This window comes from Chiloscyllium plagiosum, unplaced genomic scaffold (assembly GCF_037043375.1).
Source record: "Chiloscyllium plagiosum isolate Xiang-an unplaced genomic scaffold, Cpla_swu_hap1 HiC_scaffold_1, whole genome shotgun sequence".
NCBI classification, from domain to species: domain Eukaryota; kingdom Metazoa; phylum Chordata; class Chondrichthyes; order Orectolobiformes; family Hemiscylliidae; genus Chiloscyllium; species Chiloscyllium plagiosum.
In genome coordinates this window covers 42,908,896-42,921,927 of record NW_028270139.1, presented here as the reverse complement: position 1 = coordinate 42,921,927, position 13,032 = coordinate 42,908,896, and the positions used below count along the sequence as shown (strand labels likewise).

At 39.3% G+C, this 13,032-nt stretch overlaps 1 protein-coding gene across 1 annotated transcript in view; it reads left to right on the top strand.

Annotated features, from left to right (window-relative positions):
* The window catches only part of LOC122548331 (cytokine-dependent hematopoietic cell linker-like), a 175,258-nt gene extending 164,983 nt beyond the window's left edge, over positions 1-10,275 (top strand). The window contains exon 20 of the mRNA XM_087986506.1: positions 9,764-10,275. Coding sequence (XP_087842632.1) covers positions 9,764-9,892 — 129 coding nt within the window. The 3' untranslated portion in view covers positions 9,893-10,275. The remainder of the gene's footprint in view (positions 1-9,763) is intronic.
* Positions 10,276-13,032: the final 2,757 nt, after the last annotated feature.

Below are 13,032 nucleotides of genomic sequence, written 5' to 3'. Positions count from 1 at the left end.
AAGCGGCAAGAGAATCTTCAAAAGATAGATAAGGGTTTAAGAATGGGGACATGCAAATCTGAAAAGGAGGGGCAGGGGCAGCAAAAGGGAGTGAGGAATTGCAAAGGGGAGACAGGGGTACCAAAATCTTGGAGGGGTGGGGGGGGGGACATCACAAACGTGGGGAGAGGAGCTGCAAGGGGAAGTGTGGGACTAAAAATATGCTAAAGGGGCTGAAAGGGGAAAAGGTAACAGGAAAGGGAAGAAAATTAAACTTTAAACTTTATAATAAACGAATACTCAGGAAAACTGAGGTAACAAGTTCCTTGAAAGTTAATGTGGAGTTTATGGATGAAAATTGAAGGAGTTCAGGAGCTACTTGTTATGATATCTTCTTAGTTATTCATTTTTGTGCACTTGAAAGGTTATACTACATGGATTTCTTTTTAAGTACAAATTGATGAAAAGACAGTGGATTTGTTTTTAAACAAAACATTTCTTGAAGATTGCATGTTTTGTTCTAACTGCTTTGGAAAATTTGCATTTGGTAGGCAGGCTGAGGAAGGAAATGAGCTTCCCAACCGAGCTCTTTGGTCTCTGTAAAAATTCATGTGGGTCCAATGTCGCACTTAGAGTCATGGTCCTAGCCTAATCTTAATTGCCCTCTTGAAGAGGGTCTGGAAGAAGCTACCATAAAATGCTTGCTTGGCAACCTGTATTGGAAAACATCCCAGAGACACCTAACTATGTTTTGTGACATTCATCTACACAAGTCCAAATGCCCGACTAGCATCCATCTGAACATTCAGATGGTTGGCCATATGTAAAATGATGATGTTTATGCTGTGATTGTTGAAGTTGTGGAATTAGAAAAAATCAGTGCACTCCCCCCATCTTAATTTTAATATCATTATATGGAGTTAAATGTAGTGGATGCTATTGAACTGAATACTATGTCAATCATCTAATTTAATATTAACAGTTTGCTTTCATAAAGATTTGCTTTTATGTGCTATCTTAAACCTATGGCATGCTATGATTTACTTGAGGTGCAATGATTGTGTCAGAGACAAACAAACAATGGTTTTGACCTCACAAGTCTGCAGAAAGCATGTTTAGAGTAATTTTTTTTAATGTATAGAAACTTAGATGTGTATTGTTTTTTAAGAAGAGCATGTATTGCTAACTTATGCCTATCTTCTGCTAATTTAAATACAATAGGAAGAGTTTTGTTTTATATTGAGGCTTTAAGTTTCATGAAGAGATGATGAACATTGGGGATTTTGATGAATTCTTTTAATTCTGCTTGTGTATGTACCCAAAGCCCCAATGTATCAACACAAGTACAGAATCTAATGTTACCAAGTGACTGTGCCACCTAAGGAAGGAGTGAGTGAAATTGAAAAAGAGTCCTCGAAATTTAAAGTGTATCTTCCAAGAAGACTCATGAGGAACCCTTCTAAAACAAAAACCCTGGTTTTGAGCCCTGGTTTAAGGATCTTTGAGAGGAAGGTTTGGTGGGGATAAGATAATAATTTGCAAGGACAATGGAGTTAAGGACTCAATTTTTGAGGAGGTAGATGATGATAACAGTTTTAAAAGAGAGAGGGACACCATCTGAGAGAAGGAACCTTTTAAAATATCCAGGGTGCTACTGCAGCAGAATACATAATGAAGATATTCTTAACACAAGCCAATGGTGCTATACATTCAGCATTAAAATACCAATATAGAGAAACTGAATTCATATAGTTAATAGCTTGCATCTGTCTCAAAATTCTTAATATAGCAGTTTTACACGATAATTTAGCCTTGGGAGCCGAAATAGGTCATTCAGTTCTTCAAGTGTGCTTCACCACTCTCTAAGGTCATGGTTGATCTGTTTGTATTCTGAATTCCAGATCCCCATCTGCCCCCAAAACCATTGGTTCTCTTGCCTGACAAGAATCTATTCATCTGTGCCTTAAAAATCTTCAATGCCCCAATCATCACTGTTTCTGAGGTGGAGAGTTCCAGTGTCTTGACCTTGTAGAGGTTTATAAAATCATGAACGGCATAGATAACGTGAATAGCAAGCGTCTTTTCCCCAAGGTGGGGGAGTTCAAAATTAGGTAGCACATTTTTAAGGCGAGAGGAAAAAGTTTTATAAAGGACATGAGGGACACCGTTTTTACACAAGGAGTGACTTGTATGTAGAATGAATTGCCAGAGGAAGTGGTGGATGAGTATACAATTACAATGCTTAAAAGACATTTAGATAAGTACATGAATAGGAAAGGTTTCAAGGATATGATACAAACACAGGCAAATGAGACTAGTTTAGTATGGGTACATGATCAGCGTGGTTTAGTTAGACCAAAGGGTCTGTTTCCATGCTGTATGACTCCATTAGTAATTTATAATTCCTCTTCCCAGGAGCAAATAGGGTGACACAGTGACTAGCACTGCTGCCTCACAGTGACAGAGACCTGGTTTGAATCCAGCCTTGGGCGACTGACTGTGTAGAGTTTGCAAATTCTTCTTGTGTCTGCTAGGTTTCCTCCGGGTCCTCCCACAGTCCAAATGACGTGCAGGTTAAGTGAACTGTCCATGCTAAATTGCCGACAGTGTTCTGAGATGTGTAGGTTAGGTGCATTAGTCGGGGTAAACGTAGAGTAATAGAATGGGGAATGGATCTGGGTGGGTTACTCTTCGGAGGGTCAGTTTGGACTTGTTGGGCTGAATGGCCTGTTTCCAAACTGTCTGGATTCTTTGATTTCAATCATATCATCAATGTTCTGATTATATGAAAATAAAGTGGGGGCTCAAAGAGCGTTTCATTCTTCATAAAACAAAGGGTCTGTTCGCTACTCAGCTGGTTCAAAATTTGCCTCAATATTTTAACAAAAAGAAGTAAATATGGGATTACATTTTTGTTGACAGATCATTTGTATTGAGTATTTAATTATAAGGGCACCTATTTTTTGTTCTCTAATTACACAGGGCCTGAATTTATCTTGAATCTCATTGCTATTGAGCAGAAATTCAACCACTGTCCTTAACAGGCATCAAATGAGATAGTCAGATCACAGATGACATGCCAATTGCCTTGAAGTCATTTTTAAAGACTCAACATCCACCTGCTGCTCATTTGAAACAAAACGTTGAGAAACAAATAAAGGTGTTGCTAAGGCAACAAGCCCTATGCGACAATACACTGAGTATCTGTGAGGACTCAGATTAATAAACTCTCCAGAGATTGAGATGCCAATGCAGCTGCAAATGTATTAGCGATGTTGTTTTATATAAAAACAAAGTGCAACATGGCCATATGGCATGAGCATACAAGGTCACTACACTGAGCTATTTATAATTCTTTATCTTAACAAAAGAAATTTGCACTTTTAATATCTTTCAATGATTTCAACTCACATCTATTTATACTTCCTAAATAATACAACAAAATTCAGTTGTACGTTGAAATTAAAATAATTAAAGCAGAGTTTCTGTTTGGATGCAATTAGAAATGTGGATTTTGAGAAGTGTCTTTTTAAATCCGAGAACCTTCTAAAGCATATTTGCATATTGGAAAATGTAAAATCTGACGTGAACTAACACAACAGAACATATTTTTATTGTAAGCCTTTGTTTAACAAAATATTCCTTGGGCTCCTTAAGATTGGTAAGCACATTGATTAATACTGCTTAAAAATGGGTTATCATCAAAAAAAATTCTCATTTTAAGGTCCAGACAACCACCTGTGAGTGACCAGATTTTAAGTGACATAAAATGACTTTATAATGCTACCTAGATCCATTTACTAGTTCAGTTAGGATACAGTATTCAGTTTCTTAATTTACAAAGAAAGGTGAAAGGTATAGTTACCGCAGTCCTGAACTGGACCCCATAGGGCTGTTCTCTCATTACAGAGACAACTGATGATAGTTTAACCTGAAGTTCATCATGCCTCAGATGAAGGGAAAGGCTGAGTCCTTCATGGTAGTCTCAGCTGTTGTAATTTGGAGGTGCCAGTGTTGGAATGGGGTGGACAAGGTTAAAAATCACTCAACAGCAGGTTATAATCCAACAGGGTTATTTGGAAACACTAGCTTTCGGAGCGCCGCTTCTTCATCAGGTAGTTGTAGAGCAGGAGCATGACACACAAAATTTATAGCAAAAGGTTACAGTATCATGCAGCTGAAATATATTAAACAAACTTAGATCAAGTCTTTCATCTTTTAGAATGGGTTTGCTAGTTTTGGTTCGTTAATATGTGAATCCCAATCTGACACAGACAGATTTTAAACTTTAATACATTGTCTGAGTTGAGATGACACATTTTATTAGAAAACCTGAAGTTATCTTGAGAATATAACTTAAAAGGAGTTCTGGGATATACATATTAACAAACCAAATCTATTTTAAAAGATGAAAGACTTAATCTAAGTTTGTTCAATATATTTCAGCAGCACGACACTGTAACCTTTTGGTATAAATTCTGTGTCTTATGGTCCTACTCCACAACCACCTGACAAAGGTGCAATGCTTTGAAAGCTAGTACTTCCAAATAACCCTGTTAGACTATAACCTGGTGTTGTGTGATAGAAATTGAACCCATACTGTTGTCCTCACTCTGCATTGCAAAGCAGCTTCCCAGCCTACTGAACTGATCAATCCACAACTTACAAATTATATACAAAAGATTTTATTGAGTAGTGTCCTTCCATTAGCAGTTCAATTTTAATTATGTCTCCAAAGGCCTGTAATTGAATGGAAATGACTGAAGTTCACAATGAAGATTTATTTGATCTGGAGGTATGACTACTTTGTCGGGATGGAAAAGAACTTTGGACCAGGATGAAGGGACATAATTTGCACTTGAAATTCTACAATCTTTTATGTTGGTGTAACCTGTTTGGGACAAACTGCATCAGTAAAACCCCAAGCAGCTGAGTGAAAACTCCAGGCCAGTTTGACTTGATGTAATTACTTATATCATTCATTCCAAGTAATTTGGAAACAACTCACCAAGACTTTTGACTATTGTAACACCACTATTCAAGAAAGAGAGGAGAGAAAATGCAGGGAGCAGGGTTAGGTGGAGGGGCAGGTAGTGTTGAGGAAGCAGGGAGGCTGCAGAAGGACTTAGACAGGATATGAGAGTGAGCAGAAAAGTGGCAGACGGAATGTAATGTGGGAAAGTATGAGGTTATGCAATTTGATAGGAAGAATAGAGGTGTAGAGGTATTTTCTGAATGGGGAAAGGCTTGGGAAATCTGAAGTCCAAAGGGACATGGGCTTCCTAAATCACTATACTAGATTATAATCCAACAGGTTTATTTGGAATCACTAGCTTTCAAAGTGCTGCTTCGTCAGGTCCTAAATCAGAGTTCTCTAAAGGTTTACATGAAGGTTCAGCTGGCAATTAGGAAGGTACATGCAATGTTAACATTCATCTCAAGAGGACTAGAATAGAAGAGCAGAAATGTAGTTCTGAGGCTGTTTAAGACTCTGATCAGACCGCATTTGGAATATGGTGAGCAGGTGTGAGGCCTTGAGGGGGCCCAGAAGAGGTTTACAAGAAGGATCCCAGGGATGAAGGGTTTGTCAAATTAGAAGCAGTTGAGGACTACGTAATGAAGTTTAGAAGGATAAGGGGGGGATCTGATTGAAACTTTCACAATACTGAGAGGCCAGGATACTGTAGATGTGAAGAATTTGTTTCCACTGTTGGAGAAATTAGGACCAAAGGTAGAGCCTCGGAGTGAGGAGGTGACCCTTTAAAACTAAGGTGAAGAGGCATTTCTTCAGCCAGAGGGCGGTGGCCCTGCTGCAAAAGACAATGGAGGCCAGGTCCTGAGTGTACTTAAGACAGGGATAGATAGGTTCTTGGTACATAATGGAAATGTAATTATTGGGTGAAATGGAAATCTCATTAACAAACGTATTAGCATTTTGACAAATTAACAAGTAGGGCAAATAAAAGGAAGCCACTAAGTATAGTATACTTGGATTTCCAAATGAAAAATAGAAGCTGAAAGATTTGGAAGTAATGTCTTAGCATGGATAAAAGATTATTAAAATAGCTTAGAAACAAAGAGCAGGGATAAGCAGTGCATTTTCAAATTGGCAGATTGTAGCTCGCCAAGTGCTACAAGGAGCATTGTGGAGGCCTCAGCTATTAATGAGCTAGATGAGGAGACAGGGAGTAAAGTATCTAAGTTTGATGATACAAAGCCAGGTATGAATGCAAACTGGATGCAATAAGTTTGCAAAGAGATAATTAAGTATATACCTATCAGGCAGGGAGGTAGTTGGCAAGAGAGGGAGCTATGGTTTACTAAAGAAGTTGAAGCTCTTGTCAAGAGGAAGAAGAAGGCTTATGTCAGGATGAGGTGTGAAGGCTCAGTTAGGGGGATTGAGAGTTATTCGTTAGCCAGAAAAGATCGAAAGAGAGCCGGAGGGACATGAGAAGTTGTTGACGGATAGGATCAAGGAAAACCCGTAGGCCTTCTACAGCTATATCACTAGAGTAAGAATAGGGCCAATCAAAGTTGTGTGTGGAATCTGAGGGCTTGGTGGAAATGCTTAATGAATACTTTTTGTCAGTATTCACATTTGAAGAGGGCAATGTTAACGAGAATACGGAGGTACACGCTACAAGATTAGATGGGATTGAGGTTGACAAAGAGAAGGTTGAGATTTTGGAGGATTTGAAAATAGATATGACCCCTGGGCCAGATGGGATTTATTCTCTGATTCTCTGGGAAGCCAGGAAGGAGATTGAAGAACCTTTCACTTCGATCTTTATGTCATTATAGTTGACAGGAGTAGTACCAGAAGACTGGAGGAGAGTAAATGTTGTTCCCTTGTTTAAGCAGGGGAGTTGAGACAACCCTGGTAATTATAGGCCAGTGAGCCTTACTTCAATTGTGGGTGAGGTGTTGGAAAAGGTTGTAAGACATAGGATTTATAATCATCTGGAAAGGAATAATTTGATTAGAGATAGTCAACACGGTTTTGTGAAGGGTAGGTCGTGCCTCACTAACCTTATAGAGTTCTTCAAGTGACAAAACAGGTGGATGAGGGTAAAGTGGTTGTTGTGGTGTATATGGACTTCAGTAAGGCGTTTGATAAGGTTCCACACGGTAGGCTATTGCACAAATTACAGATTTTCGGGATTGAATGTGATTTAGCAGTTTGGATCAGAAATTGACGAGCTGAAAGAAGACAGAGTGGTGGTTGATGGGAAATGTTCATCTTGGAGCTCAGTTACCAGTGGTGTGCCACAACAATCTGTTTTGAGGCCACTGCTGTTTGACCTTTTTATAAATGATCTGGATGTGGGTGTAGAAGGATGGGTTAGTAAATTTGTGGATGATACTAAGTTAGGCAGAGTGGTGGATAGTGCTGAAGAATGTTGTGGGTTACAGAGGGACATAGATAAGATGCAGAGCTAGGCTGAGAAGTGGCAAATGGAGTTTAATGCAGAAAATTGTGAGGTAGTTCACTTCAGAAGAAGTAATAGGAATGCAGAGTCCTGTGCTAATGGTAAAATTCTTGGCAGTGTAGATGAACAGAGAGATCTCGGTGTCCTGGTGCATAAATCCCTGAAAGTTGCCACCCAGATTGATAAGTTTGTTAAGAAGGCATATGGTGTGTTGGCATTTATTGGTAGGGGGATTGAGTTTCAGAGCCACAAGGTCATTCTTCAGCTGTACAAGACACTGGTAAGGCCACACCTGGAGTATTGCGTGCAGTTCTGATCACCGCATAATAGGAAGGATGTGGAAGCTTTGGAAAGAGTTCAGAGAAGATTTACTAGGATGTTGCCTGGTATGGAAGGGAAGGTCTTATGAGGAAAGGGTGAGGGAACTGAGACTGTTTTCATTGGAGAGAAGAAAGTTGAGAGGTGACTTAATTGAGACGTATAAAAATAATCAGAGAGTTAGATAGGGTGGACAGTGAGAGCCTTTTTCCTTGGATGGTGAAGGCTAGCATAGCTTTAAATTGTGGGGTGATAGATATAGGACAGATATTACGGGTAGTTTCTTCACTCAGAGAGTCGTAAGGGTGTGGAACGGCTTGCCTGCAAAATTTGTAGACTTACCGACATTAAGGGCACATAAATGGGCATTGGACATACATATGGATAACACTGGAATGGTGTGGGTTAGGTGGGTATCAGATTATGTTCACAGGTTGGTGCAACTTCGAGGGCTGAAGGGCCTGTACTATGCTGTAACATTCTATGTTCTATTAAATGATTGGGAAATAAGGTAAGAGGTGGAATATTAAGTGGGGTTATTCATTTTCCAAGTAAAAATAGAGAAGTAGAATATTTTTCTAAAAAGATATGAAATTTGTAAATGTTTCGCAGAAGAGGTACATAATTATATTGAAACAAGAAACAGAGACAGTTAACATGCATATTCATTGTACGATGGCATATTGTACTGCAAACTCCTTGCAATAAAGGCCAAATTTATGGAAATCTTTTGGCAATTATACAGGGTCTTGGTGAGACCACACCAGGTATACCATGTGCAGGTTTGCTCATTGACGAATGTATATACTGGCATTGGAGGCAGTACAGTGAATGTTCACAAGATTGGCCTTTGGAATGAGAAAGTTGTCTTCAGAGAGAGAGAGTCAATTGAGCCTGTACTCTAGCATTTGAAAAATGCGTTGAACTAATTGAATCAAGATCCTTATGGGGCTAGACAGGGTTGACAGTAAAAGGTTGTTTCCATTGTAACTTGAAAACATGGGGGAAAAGTCTCAGGATAGAGGGCTGATCACCTAAGTTGGAGATGAAGAAAAAGTTCTTCATTCTTTGTGAATCTCTGACATTCTCTAGACATGATGATAGTCGGCTGTGAAATCTGTTGAAGGTTGAGACAGACAGATATTTGGTGTCTTAGGCCACCCTTTTCATATGGACATGTATGGAGTTCCATATGTTTATGTGGCAACTCATGAACTTCAGCTGTTTAAGGATATGGCTCACCAACACCTTTTCAGAAGAGTATAAATATGTGCAGCAAATACCAGCTGCAATGCTCATAAAATAGAAGCAACTATTTTAAACAGAGTATTGTTATGATATTAAATCATTCTTTTTAATTAAGCAAAATTTGCACATAAGATAATTTGCTTGTTTTTAAATACATTTAAAATGGGCAGCATGATGGCTCAGTGGTTAGCACTGCTGCCTCACAGCGCCAGCCACCCGGGTTCGATTCCTGCATTGGTCGACTGTCTGTGTGGAGTTTGCACATTCTCCCTGTGTCTGTGTGGGTTTCCTCCGGGTGCTCCGGTTTCCTCCCACAGTCCAAAGATGTGCAAGTCAGGTGAATTGGCCATGCTAAATTGTCCATAGTGTTAGGTCCATTAGTCATGGGTGAATATAGGGTTGGGAATGGGTCTGGGTGGGTTCCTCTTCGGAGGGTTGGTGTGGACTTATCTAATCAGTAGTTCCCCCCGTGTCTGCTGGGGTACGTTCTAAGACCTACCGCAGATAGTAGCACACCCATTCGTTTCAATGGGAAATTTACCTCATCGGCAGCCCCCTGGTTCTGGAATGTTCCATGTAATATGTTCAGGCTGTGGGAAAATGCTGTAATCGGACCTGTGGATATGGTGGTCACCCTGTAATATGTTTAGCAGATATGTTCCAGGTACTTACAATTTAAGGATGTTTCAGGAGAAAATTGCAACTGAATCACACACATTAAGTTTCTCTAGTTGAAGTCCTCTAAAATGTTTTGTTGCTAAAAATATCTATTTTTCTCCACTACACAGATATTTGATTCAGTGCCTGAAATTATAAACATCCATAAAAATATTCCTTTGCGACTAATTGATCGAAGAGACCAATCAGGAAGCCAAATGGAACAATGTACTCTGACTTTTCCATTGATACTGCATTAACATATTGATAGCATCATATGTTAATGATTTTTATCCTTTATTATTATCATTGTATACCTAAAACTGCACTAATTTATTTCAATGTAAATATTTCTATGTACATACTTCAGTACATGTTCCTACTGTACTTTTCTAACAACCTTCAGATAACTTGTTCACAAAAGCAGTTCACTGTCATTTAAGATAATAATACAGGAAAATATATGTTAAAAGAAAGGGCGATATGCTATTATATTTCTTGGAAAATGTAGAACTATAGCTTTTAACTATATCACTAATACTATTTTAACTTGTAACAAATGAAGATTGTCACCTTTTTTTGTATAGTTGTACATTTATCACTTTCGTAGGCAAAAGAAAAATACAGAAATTCAACTTTGTTTGAGTAATTGTGGCTAATTTACCTGATTATTATGTATTACTGTATCCTGACTGGAATTAGGAACTGTGTGTGTCTTGTAAGGAACTGTGCTGGGGTCTTAACTATTCACTACATTCACTCATGGCTCAAATGACATGAGAGAAAGCCATGTACCAAAATTTACCAAAGAAAGGTAAGTAATGTGGATGGCACAGTGGCTCAGTGGTTAGCACTGCTGCCTAATAGTACCAGGGACCTGAGTTCAAATCCAGCCTTGGGTAACTGTCTATGTGGGGTATGCACATTCTTGCCACATCTGTGTGCATCCTCAAGGTGATCCAGTTTCCTCCCACAGTGTGCAGGTTAGGTGGATTGTTCATAGTGTTGAGAGTTGTGCATTCTAGGTGGGTTAGCCATTTTAAATGTGTGGCTATGGGCTATAGTTGTGTGGGTGGGGTTGCCAAATGGCCTCTATCTGCACTGTAGGGTTTTGATGATATTACAAATCTATTCACAAATAAGAATAGTCAATTGGAAGCATCCTCTGGGTCCTATTGTTATATTTTTCAGGCCTTTAGTTGGACGCAGAGAGCTCAATTAAGCTATTTTAAGAGCCCCAACTCTCAAATTACAACACTCAATATGAACTAAATTAAGGAAGGCTTCAGCACACCTTTATATGTAGAAGATGCAGGGAAAGGTGAGAGTGGTGGAGATGAGCCTTGCGGAGGGGTGGGTACAATCACAGAGATGGAGTAATTGTGAGGAATTGGAGAGAAGATCGTGGTACTTACACTGGCAGAGTAGAGAAAATCATTGACCTTCTCCCTGCAGTACTGGGCATTCTTTCAAAGGGCTGAGACTGCACTGACCTGGATCAGAAACTCGCAGCAGGCTGGCACCCTCTCGTGTTGCAGCTTCCATTGTAAGTCCTGGAGATATTGGATGTCACATATCTGACTACACTGCCCACTAAGATCAGATCCCTGCTTGTAAAGTGGGCTCCAATTTTCCCTTCATTGTCAAAGACATGAGGGGCAAACGTTTTACACAAAGATGGTTCACATTTGGAATGAATTTCCTGAGGAAGTAGTGGATGTGGGCACAATTACAGCGCTTAAAAGACATTTGGATAAATACACAAATAAGAATGGTCTGGAGGGATATGGGCGAGGAGCAGGCAGGTGGGACAAGTTTATTTTAGGATTATGTTCAGCTTAGACTGGTTGGACCGAAGGACCTGTTTCCATGCTGTATGAACCTATGACTCTATGACTTTAAGTGGCATGCTGATCTCTATTGCAAGAATTGCTATAATCATAAGGCCTCTGGTGAGACCACATTTGGTATTCTGTGCATAGGTTTGGTCTTCATATTTTAGCAAGAATATGCTTGCTCGAGCAGATGGTTAGCTCATTTGACTAGATGGATGGTGTGTGGATCATTTTGACGCACAGGGTTCAATTTCTGATCTGGCTGAGGTAGGCTTGAGACTTGTTTCCTTGCAGTAACAAGATTCACCAAGGAACATAGATGGAAGCATAAAAATTTCAAAGGATACCAGTAAGTTGATTAATCAGTAAAATTATATATAATAAATTCATTGTGGCCAAAAAGAGTCATGCACTTTGGACCTAAAAAGGATAGAAAACAATTCTCTCAAACTGGTGAGAAAGGCAAAAACGGAGCAGATACAAAGGAATTCAGGCACATTAGTCATTAAAATGAAGGGAACAAGTACAGAAAATTATTTGGTCGTGTAGAGAGTGAAGTGTAGGTTGCATTGATTACATGATACCTGTATTCAGAAATGAAACTTTGAGTTGAGATTAAACATGTTGTATTCCCTCAAATTTAGAAGGTTAAGCATGAGTTGGTCAAAGTATTCAGGGAACTAACTGAAACATATAACATAAATTGAGTTTCCACTAGTTGGGAGTTTAACTCTAGGGGATTAGTCTAAAAATTAGAGTTAGACCTTTCAGGAGCTCAGTTAGGAAATAATTCTTAATGCAGAGTGTGTTAGAAGTTTGAAACTCTCTCCAACAAGTGAAATCAATGTGAAATCAACTCTGAACTTTAACACAAAAGCTAATAGAACTTTATTGCAGACCTTTAAAATAAAAATGTGGAAAATTTTGGCAAGGTTGAGAATATTAACTAGTGAAGGGGTTGGATATGGTGCTGTATGGCTGTGTGAGTAAGAAGCATAGAGGGCAGGAAGGATTAATCGTTTAGTAAGATGAGGTAAGTGAGAGCCATTGAGTAGACATGATGCATGTAATAGTGAGAATTGTAGTCCATGAACCTTGGTGAGGGGTGTGTACGGTGGCAGAGTTAGAGTGAGTAACGTTCTTCAGAGTGTGAAGTAATAGAGAGAAATTGATGGCACTTAGTCTTGCAGAGGCCCCGAAGGTCAACAACTCTTCATTGTGTACTGTTGTATACTTCTTTTATCCCGGGACACAACAGTAACTTTTGCCACTAACTCAGTCTAGATTAGCTGCCTTTAGTGGCACGGCCTCTGTTGATGGGTCAGAAGTCAAAATTGCCCTCCTTTCCTCCAACCTGTCCACTAGCAGTTTCAGTTCCCTGTCAATGAGATGGGATGCCAACTTCCCTTTCTGAGCTATGTCCTCAGTGATGGCAGATGACCACTGTAGTATAAGGATCAGTTCCTGCACTTGTGGCATTTGAAGTGGTATATGGCTCAAATTTAAATATGGTGACAGTGGCATGGTTGTTGAATGCTTTCATTCATGAACATCTCTGACAATCC